The sequence below is a fragment of the Alligator mississippiensis genome, chromosome 8 (genome assembly GCF_030867095.1).
Source record: "Alligator mississippiensis isolate rAllMis1 chromosome 8, rAllMis1, whole genome shotgun sequence".
Lineage (NCBI taxonomy): Eukaryota > Metazoa > Chordata > Crocodylia > Alligatoridae > Alligator > Alligator mississippiensis.
The window spans coordinates 30,113,016-30,130,601 of NC_081831.1; the positions used below are offsets into that span (position 1 = coordinate 30,113,016).

Here is a 17,586-nt window from a genome sequence, read left to right on the forward strand (position 1 = left end):
ATAATAATCTTTCTCAAAATGTTTTATCTGCTAGCGTTGCCTGGAGCTCTACAGATTCCTGTAACTACGGTTAAAGGAAATCATGATTACTGTTTCTGTTCTCCTGTTATCTTTGTCTTTCACACAGCAACATGGAAGAGAAAAACCATTTTTAATGCTGAAAAAGAAACTAAAGCCATAACATTCCATTTCATTTCACTCATTTTTAAGGGCAATTGATTTAAAATGACTGTGTCCCATTGGAGCCTGTTAAGAATTTGTATGTGCTTTTTATCACGAGCAGTAGCTGCAGCAGAGCTGCCAAAATGACAGAAAAATCTCACGTTTTGAGAACACAAAGGTAACATTGTCATCAACACAGCACTTTTTTTATAAAACAGTATGAGATTTATGGAAGTAAAGGTGAGCATCATCTCCCTCTATATTTGTATATGGGAATATTAAATAGCTATTTTTTGGATGTTCTCAACAAACGACGTTGGAATGCTTTAACAAAATAACTCAACCTTATGGTATGGAGGTGAACCTAGCTCTTTTGATGCTTCACTCATACCAAACTGGTGATCTGAAACACCAATTTGAATCTGACATAAACTGTGTAGGCCATCCAGTTGGTGAGCAAAGTAGCTTAACTGCACTAAAGTATGTAGTATCAGGAGCAGCTAAGCATTCTGAAAATGCTGCCTGGGAGCTGCTGACCTTGCCTCATTCCTGGCTATTTAATCTCCTCAATGAGTCCAAGCCCTTGGATACTGAGCTGCTTTAGGCAGAGAATGCTCTTCCCTTCTGTGCACACCATGGACAGGCTCCACTATTATGCCATGGTGAATTCTTAAGAAAATACTTTGTTTGATCAACATTCTGCAAATCTCATTTGCATAAATGCCAAGGGTGAATTTTGATTTGCTTGTTTTCTTTACAAATGCTTTGTAACCCCCACTGGAACCTAGCCATCCCTGTCCTAACTTAACTTGTGGAACAATGGAGGGAAGCATGCAGAAGCAATAGGGAGGGAAGGGTTAAGAAAGAAAAAAAGCAGACTGCCCAGTTATGTACCCAAATGTGCCTCGCAAATGAGAAAATGATTTCTCATTAACTAGAGGTGTTAAAGCTAACAACTTGAAAAGATTTCCCTAGGCAACTCATCATTTTTCTGTATACTCCTCTAGGTAAACTGGAGAAGTCAGTTCCTGATGTCACACTTCTCTTGCAGCAGAACTTGCTCTTTTTAAATTATAATTTAATTTATCGTGCATCCACAGGTGCATCTCAAGTAGGGCCAAGGAGGTGATCCTCCCCCTCTATGCGACACTGGTCAGGCCACAGCTGGAGTACTGTGTCCAGTTCTAGGCACCCCACTTCAAGAGGGATGTGGACAACATTGAGAGGGTCCAGAGGAGGGCCACCCGCATGATCCGGGGACAGCAGGGCAGACCCTACAAAGAGAGGCTACGGGACCTGAACCTGTTCAGCCTTCACAAGAGAAGGCTGAGGGGGCACCTTGTGACCGTCTATAAACTCACTAGGGGGGACCAGAAGGGTTTGGGGGAGACCTTGTTTCCCCTAACGCCCCCCGGGATAACAAGGAATAATGGCCACAAGTTGTTGGAGAATAGGTTTAGATTAGACATCCGTAGGAACTACTTCACAGTTAGGGCAGCTAGGATCTGGAACTAACTTCCAAGGGAAGTGGTGCTGGCTCCTACCCTGGGGATCTTTAAGAAGAGGCTTGATGCCTACATGGCTGGGGTCATTTGAGCCCAGTTTTCCTCCTGCCCAGGCAGGGGGTCGGACTTGAAGATCTACAAGGTCCCTTCCGACCCTATTTCTATGATACTGCAGCTGTTCCTTTTACAATCCATGGACTAAAGTCTAATTGTCATTCTCAGACCCATATCATTGCCTCTATTCGAGTTTTAGTTGGCAATACTGTCTGTGGTCTGGAGTCAACATGGGTAGAGATGGAAGCATTTTAGATTTAAAACTTTATTAGAAAATGTTAAAAAAAATATAGTTTGTATAGTTGCTAGACAATATAAGATCCTACTATGTACCTGTGTAGCTACATAGTGGCCACATAGGTACATAATAGGTGTATGGTGATGCAAACTAAAACATGCAGTTGGTTATGCAGGCTACACTAGCTGAAGCTAAATAAAGTCGGTAAGAAGTTTCAGCAAAACAGTATAAAGAGAAGAGAAACAAGACACCATGCATGGTAACCATATGAATACAGAGTTATCAAGTTGTAAGACATTCTTAGACAATAATTACAGCATACAGTATACAGTTGCTGGGGTGGGGATATCCAAGGGCATTAACAGTCTTTGTGCATCACTGGTGCATGTCGGGTGTGTGTGTGGGGAGGGGGTGGGGAAGGTGTTCAGTCTGTCCTCTTGCTCTTGCTTCTGGCAGGTGGTCCCCAGTGGCTGTCCTCTGATTGGTGATGGCCCATGATGTGTTCAAAGTAGATGTCCTTTGACCATAGGATGGTATCCATGTACCATAAGGTGACTCATAAGTTTTGAGTAGTAGTGGTATACAGAATATACAGTATATAGAACCTTACATTGCCATTCTTAAACTGTTCATAAACTGACCACTTTTTTCCCACTTCTTGCACTTTTCCACTTCTTGGACTTCCTTTCCTAATGCTAGAGGCCTGAAACTCTGACCAACCCTAACAATAGCATGGTGGGAACCTGGATGAAATATTGCTGAAGAAGAAACCATGGTAAACAGCGATCACAGCACATCAGAAAGCTAACTTGACCAAGGGTTTTAGAGGCATTGTGGCAGAGAAGAGTTTTCAGAGGGGGGTGGTGGGGTTGTGGATGTTTATGGGAATGAACAACCAAGCAGTGCTCAGGCATCATAGTGGCCTGGTGGGGCTCTCAGTGGTGCGGGAGCTCTCAGGAAATGCCAGGCCAGTTATCATTCCAGTGAACGGCAGGTAGGGGCGCCTTAACCCTAGCCCTCACCTTCAGGTGGGTCATGTACCATCGGAGGTAGCTGGGGCTAGGCATGCCTGTGGCCACCTGAGCCTTGTGGGGTGTGAGACCCTGAGGAGGAAGAGCGGGGGCCAGGCATGGCTGTAGTCACCTGAGCCCTATGGGGTGGAGAACCCCAAGGAAAGGTAGTTGGGGCCAGGCACAGCTATGGCCACCTGAGCCCACCAGGGAGGGAAGACCTGTGACTCTAGTGAGGGGGCAAAGATGAGCAGCCCCAGTGAGCACTGGGGCTCACTAGCACTAGATTACACTAGGACTGAGGCAAAGTGGGGCTCCCTGACTAGCCATAGTGCTAGTTTCCCCACTTGCCTTTGGGCATACCACCCACCTGACTCTCCTGCCATGTCTTGTTAATTAATTAAGATATTAATTAAGGTGGGAGGCTGCCCATTCTTGCCAGAGGGTGCTATCTGTGGCTCTGTTCCTCCCCTACACCGCAGCCCAAGCCTCACAGATGGCATCCAGATGACACAATGCTCCCAGCCTATAGCTAGACCAAGCTTAGGCCTCATTGTCAGGCCTCAGTCACACACATTCATACCGCCTTTCTCTCACTAGGGCCTCTCACACTCCACCCCCTCTCACAGGGTCTCTTTCATGCATCAACAACTCATACTGCCTTGTTCCCTCTTGGAGCGGGCCCCGTAGGCCATAGGCTTTACCTAGTTCGTACCTTGGGTGGCAGACGTACTGTCTTTTGGGCCTCTCCCATGGCCCTCACTGGGGTAGTGGCCACCCAGTTACCCGACCGGGTCTAAGCTTGCCCCGACTCCTTTCCGGGGCAACTCCATACACGCAGACATACTGGACTCCCAGCCCTCTGGTTCTTCTCACCCACTGGGGTCCCTCCTCTATGCCCCCTTTCTAGGGCCACACCTCACCAGGGCATTCTTAACTCACACCATGACAGGTGTTCTGGGGTCTCACGCAGACTCTCATTCCCCCCGTGGAGCAGCAGGCCATTGTGCTCAACTATAGGTCTTGCTTTCAACCCACACACGGCCTCCCAGCAGTGGAGGACTTACCAGGGTCAGGACTCACCCCTCTCTCTGACTGAGGCCCTTTACTCAGCCTCTGGCCCAAACTATAGCCTTAGACATCTGGAGACATACCTAGGCCTATTGCCCTCACAGGGAGCCGCCCCCTCACTGGGACTCATCTCTGCCCCCCTCACTGGGGCCATAGGGCTTCCCTCCCCAGTAGGATCAGGTGGCTGTAGCCATGACTGGCCCTGACTCTCACTCCTCAGGGCCTTGCACCCCTCAGGGCTCAGGTGGCCACAGCTGTGCCTGGCCCCAACTACCTCCAATAGTACATGACCCACCCAAAGGTGAGGGCTAGGGTTAAGGCACCCCTACCTACCTTGCACTGGGGTGATAACTGGCCTGGCATTTCCTGGGAGCTCCCGCACCACTGACAGCCTCACCAGACCACCCACTCCAGGCAGGGTGCAATTTTAGGTCATGCCCAAGACCAGGAGCCTCCAAGCCATCCCCTACAGCTCCTGCCCTTACCTCCAAGATGTTGCATGCAGCCTTACAACCATGCAATGTTACTACCCAGCCTACTAGCAGCAAACCACCCTGTTTATATGGGTGGCCAGAGATCTAAAATTACCACCACAATCAAGCACCTGCTGGCTGCTTGGCTCCAGTCTTAAAGTGGCAGGCATCAACAGTGCCCTGGAACACAAGACAATCAATTATGTTCAATTTTTGAAGAATTACTTTGCTGATAAATGCATGTAAGAGTGCAAAGCAGTAATCTTTGATAATTTTATTCCAAACTAATTAATTCTTACATAGTGATCATTTTGAATTATTTTAGTAGGAAACTGTACATTAAATATTTATCTGTATAATCTTACAATTCTTATACAGCAAGCCAGAGTGTATACAGTTTAGGAACACAGGCCTGGAAGGTTCCTCTAGGTCAGCGCTTTCCAACCACTGGGCCATGGCCCAGTATTGGGCTGTGAAGTTTGGCTGCCTTGTTGTGGCATGAGCCCCCCACTTGGACCCCCTTCCGTCCACCCAGATAAGTGACTTCTGCTGCCAGCAGTCACGTGCTGGGTGGCGGGGTAGCCCTGGAAGGGAGGCAGCTGGCTCCATGTGCCCCTGTATAAAAAAGGTTGGGAACTACTGCTCTAGGCCATCAACTACTTTGCTGCATTCTCAGGCAATTGTTAACCAAAGGAATCTCCAAAATTTCCAGTTCATATTCTCATACATAACTACCAGGAATAATATCCACAACATCAAGAACACTATGTCCCATGCTAGAAATGAAAGCAAAGGAGAGGAGAGCACTGTCAATGCCCTGCAACTACAATGTGCAAGTTATTGGTTAATATATGCTCAAAAGAGGTTATGGAAAGGACCATGTCCAATGCTAAGAAAGGCAAAGCCCTCCGCCGTTCTCACCAATCTGACCTGGGAAAAAAATCCTTCCTAACCCTCACATTCGGTTACTGAGATGACAGTGAGCAGAAGAGCAAGGCCCTCTAGGCAGAAGAAGGGAAAAAGGTTCCTTCTTGGCCCTAACTGACAACCATCAAAAACAACAAAAGCATGAGGTTACCATCCATACTACAGAGGTAACTTTATATCCCAACCGCAAGACCACAAATACATGCCTACACATCATACCCCAACTGGTGTGCCAAAATTCCTTGTCCTATCATACCCTCCCTTCCATAACCTATGTAGTGCAATCTTAAAGAGATGAAGGTCTGTTGCACCCTCCACTTTGTTTAGAAAAACATTGCAAGACTTCACTCCTCTGATAGTAAAATCTAAAATTATCTATGGTCACTTTGCAGCAATTCTAAATAGTGATTCGAAACATGATTATAAATAGTGTCTTAACAATAGTATCTGTACTTTCAATGGGATTCATGACAGAAAAGTATTTCTCTTTATTGACCAGTCCTATCTTTCATTGCTTGCAGATCCTCTGATCTGAATATCCTCCAGATATTCTTAATGGCCTGTTTAAGGTTCCTGTTCAACCATGAAAATTTGCAGCTCTTCAATACCATTTTTTCCTTTTGCTGGAAAGCAAAGCACTGACAGTATTTATTCTTTTTCTTTGCAATAGTTCCATGCCGCTTCCATATCTTAGTCAATTAGTTCTCAAATCCAATTACTCTCCTTAACTAAATTGCCTTAGTTTCTCAAAATTAGTTCTTCTTAAGTACAAGACCTTTGTAATAGTCCTGTTCTCCTCCCTTCCATAGTTTTCTCTAAACTCAGTCATTTTATGATCATCTGACCTGAAATTATTTCCAACAAACAGTTCTTTGCAGGGTCTGGGGTAATGCAGGTACTAAGGCACACAGTTGAACGCATAGAGGCTGCAAGTTTGAGGCCACAGCAAAAGCACTCATAGGGCAGCCATGTCAGATTTAACAAATCTGCAAATTCTGCTAAATACCATGTCACAAGGACACAAAAAAGGAAAAGAAGATTTTTGACTGGATCCGATGATCTTCCTCAAAAGATTAGTGTCGTGGGTACTCACCCAGGATGCTGGGGACCTAGGTTCTAGACTCCCGTAGCCCCTTGCTTGGTGGAGCTAGATTTAAGTACATTTGAGTGGTAAATACAAAAGTCGCACTAGGTCTCTCATGGCTAAAATATACATCAGCACTGACAGCTCTACAATTAATGTCTGATGGCTTCCAGTAGGAGTTGGAGGATTAGGCTTTGACTTACGAACAACTGGGGAAATGGATGGTTTAGCTGAGAAACATAGAATAATATAATCATGAAGATTAGAATTGGAAGGAACCTCAGGAAGTCATCTAGTCCAACCCCTGCTCAAAGCAAGATCAGCCCCACTAGATCATCTCAGCCAAGGCTCTGTCTAGCTGAGTCTTAAAAGGACCTAAGGATGGAGAGTCTGCAACTTCACTGGGTAACTTGTTCCAGCACTTTACCCTCCTCCTGAGAAGGTATTTCCTTATATCTAACTTAAACTTTCCTTGCTGCAACTTGAGACTATTACTCCTTCTTCTCCCATCTGCAACCACTGAGAACAGTCTAGCTTCTTCCTTTTTGGAACCACCCTTCAGGTAGCTGAAGGCTGCTACTAAATCTCCTCTGAGTCTTCTTTTCTCTAGACTAAATGAGATTAGCTCCCTCACCCTCTCATCAGAAGCCATGTGCCTCAGCCCACTAACCATTTTTACTGATCTCCACTGAACTATCTCCAATTTGTCTACATCCTTTCTGTAATGGGAGGCCCAAAACTGGACACAGTACTCCAAATGTGGCCTCATCAGTGCTTAACAAAGGGAAATAAACACCTCTCTTGATCTGCTGGCAATGCTCGTACTAACTCGGCCCAGTATGTTGTTAGCATTTTTTGCAACAAGGGCACGCTGTTGGCTTCTGTTCAGCTTATTGCCCATGGTAACCCCCAGGTCCTTTTATGAAGAGCTGCTGCTTAGCCACATCACTTTCTTTGCCACTATTATGGAGCTGCTGAGATACACCACTCCCTGAGACCTATGTGGAAAGGGAGCTCCTGCTGCCCAGAGTGTTGTCCCAAAGCAACATGTATTCCCTCCACTCCTATTGTAGATCTCAGTCTTTGCTGATCATGTTATATGCCATGTGCATTTTTTTACCCAGATTCCTTTTATTGGTATATAAGCTCTGCCCTGACCCTGCACCTGCTCAGGATGACCCATGCCTACCTGCAGCACAGCTCAACTTGCAAGTTGGGGCTACAAACTGAAAGGAGATACTAAGGAGCAGAGATGTATATAGGACAACTCCATGCCCTGGACAGGTTCAGTACATTTAATAGATTTCATAGACATTAGGGCTGGAAGGGACCCCAGAAGATCATTGAGTCCAGCCCCCTGCCCAAAGGGCAGGAAGTCAGCTGGGGTCATAGGATCCCAGCAAGATAAGCATCCAGTTTGCTCTTGAAGGTGTTCAATGAAGGCGCTTGAACCACCTCCGGTGGCAAGCTGTTCTGGACCTTGGGGGCTCGGACAGTAAAGAAATTCTTCCTTATGTCCAGCCTGAAACGGTCTTATAGTAGTTTATGACCATTCGACCTAGTCGTCATCCCTTGGGGCGCTCTGGTGAACAAACGTTCCCCCAGATACTGGTGGTCACCCCTGATAAACTTATAGGTGGCCATCAGATCACCCCTGAGCCTGCGCTTTTCCAGGCTAAAGAGCCCCAGGGGTCTCAGCCTGTCATTGTAGGGTCTGCTTCCCTGACCTCTGATCATGTGCGTGGCTCTTCTCTGGACTCTCTCAAGCTTCTCCACATCCTTTTTGAATTGTGGAGCCCAAAACTGGGTGCAGTATTCCAGCTGCAGCCTCACTAAGGCCAAGTACAAGGGGAGAATGACGTCCTGGGATTTGCTTGAGAAGCATCTGTGGATGCAAGCCAGCATTTTGGTCGCTTTACTAGCCACAGCATCACATTGCAGGCTCATGTTCATCTTGTGGTCAATGATGACCCCCAAGTCTCTTTCTTCCATAGTGCTAGCCAACATAGCACTGCCAAGCCTATAAGGATGCTGTGGGTTTTTCTTCCCAAGGTGGAGAACCTTGCATTTATCTGGCACATGGGGCAGTGCCAGATGTATTGTAGTGTAGGAGTCATACAACTGCTGAATTTCCCATGCCAGGCAAATGTCCTCTGTGAGATTCCTCCCATACATATTACAGAATCATGGAAAAGTAGGGTTGGAAGGGACTTCAGAAGGTCATCTAGTTCAGCCCTGAGCTCAAGGCAGAGAAATCCTTATGTACACCATCCCATAGAAGTGTTTGTCTAATCCAGTGGTGCTCAACCTTTTTGTCCAGCAGGCCAGCTGGATGGTGTCCAGTTTGTCTGCAGGCTGGGTCCACCTGGTGGTCCCAATCCAGCTCTGATGGTGCGTGTGGAGGGGGTTGGTCTGACCCCAATCCAGCCACAGAGTGGAAGGGAGCTTGCCTGGTTGCAACCCAGCCCTTCAGGGGGGAAGTGGGGGCATGGCCTCGCCCCTGTGGGAAGAACAGGGCAGGGCCTAGCCCCAACCTGGACCCAGGGAGGGAAGTGGACATAGCCCAGGCCCAATCCGACTGCACAAGGGGGAGTGTCCCAGCCCCACAGGGAGAAGGGAGCATGGCCCTGCCCCAACCTGGCCATGCAATGGGAAGGTGGCACTGCTTGGTTCTGATCTGGCTGTGTAGGGGAGAGGGGGTGTGGCCTGACTCCAAACAGCTGCATGGGGGTCTTGGGAGTTTAGAAGCAGGGATGTATGACAGTATTAACTGCCCAGCCACATCACCAAATTTCCCCACCCAAAGGGAGCCTCGCAGGTTGGATGCCTAGGTCCCGCAGGCCACATTTGACCCATGTGCCAGAGTTTGAGCATTCCTGATCTAACCTGTTCTTGAAACCTCATGAGCAACCCTCATCCACAACTACCAGGTACAGTGCCTAAAACACAGTGCCTAAAAACATCAAGACCCCCTAACTTATTGCAGGTAAAGCAGAGGGAAAAGGGCATTGTCAATACCCTGTCACTGCAAGGACAGGAAGCAATTGTTAAATACACTCACGAAATCTCCAGTTACACAGAAAAGCCCAAACACCCACAGTGCATGCCAATCTGATCATGGGGTAAAATTCTTTCCCAATACCAAATGTCGTAAACACTCTGAGCCTTGGTAGATGGGGAAGACACTCTAACCAGGACTCTCCTACGGGTAGGGGGGGAGAGAGGTTAGAATGAAGTCCCAGCTGGAAAAGTGACACACCCCAGTCAAAATCCTCAGCCTTGGCTGCAGCCAATATCCAATGCTTCTGAAGAAGGTGGGAAAAAATGACACCTGCAGAAATATAATGGGGAAAAGCTCATCCTAGGCCTATATGTCAACCAGCAAAACCCAGAAGTATGGAAAAAACAAATACCCTCCACTCTGCACTGCAACCTAGTGACTGCTAACACAACTCAACACACCACACACCCTAACCAGAGGCCCAGAACTCCCTTTTCTGTCCTCTTATGTCATCTATAAACTTGCCCTGGCTCTTTTACCCTGTTTTAGAATCAAGCGATTTTGGTACTCTGCTTTATTCTCTTGCTACTGAGCAGTGTCCTCTCCAATTTATGATGCATGTGAGAGGATGTCCTGGGTTCCCAACTATTACCCTGCACAACACACTCCAGGCAATGCCTCTCCTAAATCATACTTGACCAATGATTATCCAGCCTCTTCTTGAAAACCTCCAGTAAAAAAGATTCCATAACTTTCCCTGTAGTCTATTCCATTGCCTCACTGTTCTAACAGTAAGATTTTCCTAATATCCAATCTAAACCTATTTCGCTACACTATCAAGCAACTGATATGCATCCCCATATCATGCTCCCTCATAATCACTTTTTTTGGAAACTGAACAATCTTATTTTTCTCAACCTCTCCTTATATAGCTTGTCTTCCAAACCTTTTATGATTTTTGTCACCCACATTTGGACACTAAGGTTGCTTGCAGATGTTAAAAAACAAACAAAAACCCCTGCACTTTATCAGGAGAAGCAGTGCATTAGCTGGACCCGGCTCTGCAATGTCTGTATAGATTGGGTGCTTCAGCACAACTTTTTGATGCTTTTATCTAAAACTGAATCAGTCAATCAGCTATTAAAAGCACTAAAAATCCCCACTAACGCATCCAATCTATACAGACATTGGGCAAGTTGGGTCCAACTAATGCATTGCCTCTTTTGAGAATGCGCTGGGTTTGGGGCTGGAGTGTGCCAAGTTTACAGTAAAGCGCTGTTTTTGGCAGTTTTTTTTAACATCTGCAAGCAGCCTAACTTCATGTCCATGTCCTTTTCAAAACACAAAGCCCAGACTTGCACACCCCAATACTCTAAATGAGGCCTACTCAGGGCCAAGCAGAAATGCACTAATTCCTCCTATGTCTTGAATCTAAAACTCCTTTTGTTGCAACCCAAAAATAAATTTCCCTTTCTTGCAGCAGCATCACATTACAGATGCATGTTGAATCTTTTATCCACCGAGACCCCAAGATCTTTATCTACCATCCAGCTAGTTATCAACCATTCTGTTTCTGTGCTTTTCATGATTCTTTTCTAAGTCTAGCACTTTACATTTGTTAGCATTGAACTTCACCCTGCTTTCGCTAGTCCAGTTTTCCAGTCCATCAAGATCCTTCTGAATTCTACTCCTATTCACCAGTGTGATAGCAGTCCTTATCAGTTTCATGTAATCTGTAAATCTTCTCAGGAATCTCTTTAATCCAAAACATGTTGAACAGCACTAGACTAAAATAGAGAGCCCTGTGGGACTCCAGTCAACACTTTGTGGCATTCCAGCATTGATTCATTTACAATTATCCTTTATTAATGGTTATTAAGCTAATTGTCTATCCACCTTGTAGTAGTTTTGTCTAGCCCACTTTTCTCCAGTTTGTTTATAAGAAGTTCATGTGGGACTTTGACAAGAGCCGTATGATGTAGGAAGAGGTCTATGTCCTTTCTGTAACTGCCAAATACCTTATGTTGCTTGTACTTCAGCATATAGAAGGGAAAGTAAAATAAAAGGACAGTGCTCAGTCCTGAAATGGTTGCTGGTTGAACCTGTTTCCTGAATGGCTTCTATCACTGTTGGAAACACACGTTGAGTTTCACACGCATATTTGAAGCTCTGGGAGGTGACAGTTGCTATAAAAAGAGCTGACAATTTTCAGTGAAGCAGAATTTACATATGTTACCACTGCTGCTGCTTATATAAGTGATTTCTGACTAACCACAAATCCAAAAAGCAGATCCTGTAATATACTTTTAAACAACCCTCTTGAAACCTAGCTATTGTGCAAATGTTACCATCACATGAAACACACAAACAGGAGGTGCTGTGTTGCCTTTAGGCAACTTACTCTTCTACTCAGAGGGCCACAGCTTTTAGGGAGTATTTAGACCCAACAACCAGCAGCTCCCTGATTACAGACTGTGGGGAGGGAGGGATGTCCCACAAAAAGTTCCACCCAACCGGTTTAACATTACCTTTTACCCTCCAAAGTCTATGTTGCAGCCAGAGCCAGTACAACCCTTTGCACATTTATGAGGTGTCCAGATCACCTCCCTATGCTGCCCTTCACATTCCTCTTGGCCCTCACTAAGGGGACTGAACAGGAGCACATGTAGCTATGAAGCTCAGCTCTTCCACTGGTGGATTTCTAGCTCAGCTATTTCAGGTTCTATATAGCTCTAGTATGCCATCACAGCAAGTAGAGGCCAAGGGAACTGTTAAGAGATCATTGGGACCATGCTACACTCTAGACCTATGTGATAATGGCAGTTCCACCTGCCCTGTGACTATGTTCAACTATTCCAAATGAAATGGACTCTGACCCAAAGCAGGAGGTAGCAGCCCTGCTTCCAGCCTGAACACAAAGCCACCTGTATAATGGAGCTGTGGCTACACAGATCTCCTCTATGTGCTACAATAAAAAGGGGATTGCATGTTTCCATGTTCAGTAATTCCATGTTTGTACAGTATTTAGCAAAATGGGACCCAGTGTGTCTTTGCTCTTGAGGTACTGCAAAGAGACAGAGACAACACAGCATCTGAGAGCCAGAATGCAGCTGTCCCAGTGGTCCCCAAGCTGTGTTGCATTTGAGAGATGCTATAGGACAGCAGGTACTGAATGAGCTCTGAGAGCCAATGCAAACCCTGACTGCTTATGGACTTCACCAGGGTAGTCCTATTCCTTTCGTTACTCCTGAACATATCCATGGCTTTGCAATACTGCTGCAGCCCTGATATTAGGAATGAGCTTCATTTTTTTAAGTGTTTGAACTTAGCACATGCATTTGTGTGTGATAGAGAGAGAGAGAGAAAGAGGGGGCGGGGAGAGAGAGCTGCAGTATTTCTGGTATTTCTGGAGTATTTTGGGATTATTGTTGCTCTCAAGTCTTTTGCTTATGTGGTCACCTCCTGATCAATTATAATTTTGTGTCCTTTCCCTATCTTTGGTGCTGCATAAGCTGACAATAACATGTTTTCACTAACATAAGAGCTCTCTGGGCTTTGAAAACACCCTCAGTAATGAGTATGTTTACTTCAGTCTCTAGCACAGACATTTGTTTCTACCTGTCCACACCCAAGCCATTAATAAGGCTCTCCAGTGCCATATGTGTCCTGCACTGAAAATATGCCTCACTACCCCACAGCAGGAAACACTCTTTTCATCCTTGCAACAGCCAAAAATCTGCTACTGAATCCCAGAAATGTTGTCTTATTGTGTAGATGAGAGTATGATTTCGTAACATTGGTTAACTCTTCATTTGCTTAATGATCACAATGGCCTCCCAGGATTATATTGTCAGGGGGCTGTGATATCACTGTGGGATTCTGGGTAAATATAGGGGTGCTTAGCCTGTGCTGTGCTCTGTGCAGACTCACCTAGGCTGATATTAGCACCCGAGCTGGCTGTTCAAACTACAGTCGCACCTTTGACTGCAGTGCCAACATACCAAGTGACTTCAGCAAGGTGAGAAGTGTGTCCAAGATGGAGGGATTGTAAAGAAAAGCAAAAAGATTGTGGGAAATATTGCCTTTCACTGGAAGTAAAGTTCGTCTCTCTACACATTTCGTTTTGGCTCCCAAGATTACTAGGAACCCTGGACAACTCAGTAATTAATTAGAAATATATAAAAATGTGTTCAATAGCTTTTCAAGTGGTCTTATAGCTGGAGAAGCCTTGTCAGATATCTTACACGTTGAACTGGCAAAGGTCTCAAGGCAGGGTTCTGAAGTTGATCAAGAGCATAGAAATGCATCTGATCTCACAACATTGTGCAGAGAGACTGGCATTTCTGCTTCCTTTCTGGTTAGAAGGTACATACACAGAAAGTCCATGCAGACTTTTCTGCATTTGGACTAAAGAAACAAATGGACAATGCTAAACCTATGAGTCAAATCCTGCTGTATGATAGAGACAGCCTCTGTTCTTAAAAGCACACCCGTTCAGCATCTGGGTCAGAGTTTCATGTAGGCTGGAGGACTAGCTCTGCTGCTTGTTGATGTTCTATGTCCCCAAAGGGCATGGTCTACAAGTTTAAGGTCATGGCAAGGCCCAGCACACCATTACAGAGACAATCCATCCATTTGCCCTTTGAAACCAGAAACAAGCCAGGCCTAGGCCTGTTCAGCAGTGTTCTGTTAACAACTGAGATACTCCTTCAGTTCATCCACAGGAAGCAGGTAGCTTATGTTTTGAGAATGGAAGGACATTGTTTCAATCCCCGAGGCCATGATGAAGGGATGGTGTAGTGTTCACTGAGGCACAGTAGAATTTTTGACAGAAAAGTCAGAAGTCAAACCTGAATGTCTGTAATCCCTGCATGCTAAGAGTAAGCCTGATGTATTTAGGACAGCAGGTGCATAAGTGCACTAGGCATTTCTCTGTGATAGATTCAGAACTGTTTTCCTTGCTGTCATGGGCCTTATGCTCCTGACAGCTAGCAGAGATTCTCCCTTCAGTCCAGCAGTAGGAATGTATTGGGAATCAGGACTCTGCCCCGGTTAGAGCTGTGAAGCTCCCTGAGGTTACATGGCACAGCACCAGAATACCACAGCAGTTCTAGCCGGCAGGGAACTGTTACAGCATGGGATGATCTCCCTGACCCACCCTGTGCCCTCACAGAGCCAATAAAAGGAAATCACAATGACCACTTGGAAAAAAAAAAATTGCCCACTTATATTTGAACTGTATATGTGACTGACAGGAGCCATCACCTCAATCATGGGCTATCCTACTGGTATCACCTGTGTAAAACCTAAGATCCAAATACTATTTCACCTCTAAGGTGCCTAAGAGGTACTTAGGCACCTAAGTGTAATCCTGTTCCACCCTGCTCACACCCCTTACAAATATTAATGCAAAAAATGGGTGATTTAATGAAAAAGGCAGATGGATTCTCCACCTTCTTGCCATTTCTTGTTGCTTAGTGTTGAGGCCTTTAAGGTGAAAGAATGTTACAAAAGTTTTTCAGGGACTTTAGCAGGGGGGTAACAAGATTGCATTTAGGTACCTAAGTAGTGCCAGTACTTTAGCACCTTAGAGGTGAAATAGGATTTTGGACCCAAGTGTCCAGAGCAGCCTGCAGCTGGGACTACAGCCTGGTCCTTGTCCTTCTCTGCAGGTCGTGGATGTGCACACTAAGGCATTTCTGCTGCCATTCTGCAAAACTTTTCCCCTTTTCACTGCCACGCGCTTGTACCAACCTCCAGGCCTGTCGACATGCAGACATCAGCCTAGAGCACGGAAACAGTCCCTGGATGGCGTCCACCCTGTGAGAGCCCAGCCCCTGGTGCCGTAGCGGTGTCACGGGAACTGCTCAGGTGAGCCCCTCTGCCGGCGCGTCCTCGGCCACGCAGCTCCCGGCCCGAGGGGCAGCGCCTCCTGGCGCCCGGGGCGCGGCCCGCAGAAGCCGCCCACCTGGACCGTGAGCAGCCTCTGGGGCGGAGGCTCCACAGTGGCCCCAGCGGTCTGCGCCCTCACTCCCGCGGGACACGGCCACGGCCACGGCCACCCCACGCACCCCGAGCCCCCGGGCGCCCTCCCTCCCTCCCTCCCTCCTACCTCCAGCAGCTGCACGTAGCTGGCGGGGAACCAGCCGCGCAGCCCGTCCTCCTTCTGCCCTTCCCACCAGCCGCCGTCGGGCACCTGCAGCACCGTGATCAGCTCCCCCGCCGCGAAGCGCAGGCCCTGGCGGTGCCGCTCCCCGGAGAAGGGGTACAGCGTCTGGCAGCGCGAGCCCGACATGCTGCGGCGCGGGGCGCTCCCGGCTGGTGCCCGCCCAGCGCCACGCGCGCCCACACAGCCCCGCCGCCGCAGCCGCCGCCGCCGCAGCGCGAGCTCCGCGCCCCCGGGCGCCGCCGCCAGCCCGCGCCCGGCTCCGAGCGCCCCCGCCGGGCCGCGCCCCTCGCGGGGGAGGGGGGCGGCGCGAGCGGCGGCGGGGCCTGCGCGGGGGGGGCCCGACCGCTGCCGCCCAACAAGCTCCCCCCGCCGCGGGGGCCCCGCGCTGCCCGCGCCACCCGGGCACGGTGTGCGTGCGCCTCTGTGCGCGCGCGCGTGTGTGTATGTGCGTGTGCGCGCGGGGGTTGCGCGTGTGACTCGGTCGGAGGGGGTTGCGCGTGTGCGCGTTGTGTGTGACCCGATCCAGGGGCGCGTGCGGGACCGGGGCCCCGGGGCCGCCTCCCTCGCTCGAGCGCGTTTCAAAGGGGACGTGTCCCCCCGGGGCCCGCGAGCGCTGCGGGGCCTCGCGCCTGTGACGTCCCGGCCCTGCTGCCCGGCGAGTGGGCAGCGGGCACCGAGTGCCCTTGTCGCTCGCTGCGGGGTGCGGGTGTGACAGCCCTCGGGCTGCGGGAGCAGGGGCGCGTCCTTCCAGGCCAGCGTGTGCGTGTGCCTGCCCCGCGCGCTGCGCTGCGCTCCCCGCCCCGTGTGTGTCACGCTCCAGCTGTGTGGGTGACTCGCTCCAGGGCATGCGTGTCACTCCGCGTGTAGGGCTGTGCCCACGGGCGAATGGGCCTGTCCTTCACTCTGGTGTGTTACTCACTCCAGCCTGCCTGCGTGTCTGGCACTCAAATGCAGACATTCATGTTCATGTCACTCTCTTGGGTGTCTGTGTCCCTTTCTCCCATGTACAGTTTGAGCCAGAATGCGTGACAAACGCAGCGCCTGGTGTCGTGCCCACCCAGCCTAGAATGAGTCATACAGATGCACTCTGCAGTCCCATACAACCTGGAGTGAGAGACATGCACACACCTGTGAGACACTGTTCCACCTATGAGGCATCTAAGTGGACTTAAATACCCAAGTGCAATCTTTTTCCACCCTGCTGAAGTTCCGATAAAGCTGTTAATGCAAAAGGTGGGTGGGACCTCCTCCTCGCTGCTTTTTCTTGAGGGAGCCTTATCGGGCAGCTGATAGTGTGCTGTAAAAGTAGCTGCACTAATGGATTTTGAGGACTCAAGAACGGTAGAAGATGCTTAGGAACCTAAGTCCACTTAAATGCCTAATAGGTGGAATAGAATCTGACCTCTTCTGTCTTTGCGTGTGTGTCACTTACATACTTGTATGTCATTCATTCTAATGTGTTTTTGTGTGCATGCCTCACTCTAGGGCATGTGTATGTATGCATGCATTTGTCATTCACTCTGGTTTATGTGTGTTATTTCTGTGTGGACCAGTCAAAACTGGGCATGTGTGTGCACACATGACTAACCCTCCAGTGTTTGTGTGCTTATGTGTATCACTCATTCTACAGTGTGTGAGTGTGAGTGTGAGAGATAGAGAGAGACTCCGGAATGTACATATTGTGCTTGTCATTCTCTGGGGAGAGCTCATACATCTGATTACTCAACAGTTGTACAATGTCAATGACACCTAGGTCTTCATGAACTCCAGCCTGCTGCCTCTAATGATGCAGGGAATACTTGCCATGGCACTCACTACCAGTGTAAAGTTCATAGATGCTAGGGTCAGAAGGAACCCCAACAGATCATCAAGTCCGCCCCCCTGCCTGGGCA

At 48.1% G+C, this 17,586-nt stretch overlaps 1 protein-coding gene across 3 annotated transcripts in view; it reads right to left on the reverse strand.

Moving 5' to 3' along the window:
• The window catches only part of GAS7 (growth arrest specific 7), a 292,115-nt gene extending 276,269 nt beyond the window's left edge, over positions 1 to 15,846 (reverse strand). Inside the window, exon 1 of one of the 3 annotated variants that reach the window (XM_019498132.2) lies at positions 15,638 to 15,846. In XM_019498132.2, coding sequence (XP_019353677.1) covers positions 15,638 to 15,820 — 183 coding nt within the window. In that variant the 5' untranslated portion in view covers positions 15,821 to 15,846. The remainder of the gene's footprint in view (positions 1 to 15,637) is intronic. The other 2 variants (XM_014598581.3, XM_019498131.2) reach the window with 2 other exon arrangements.
• Positions 15,847 to 17,586: the final 1,740 nt, after the last annotated feature.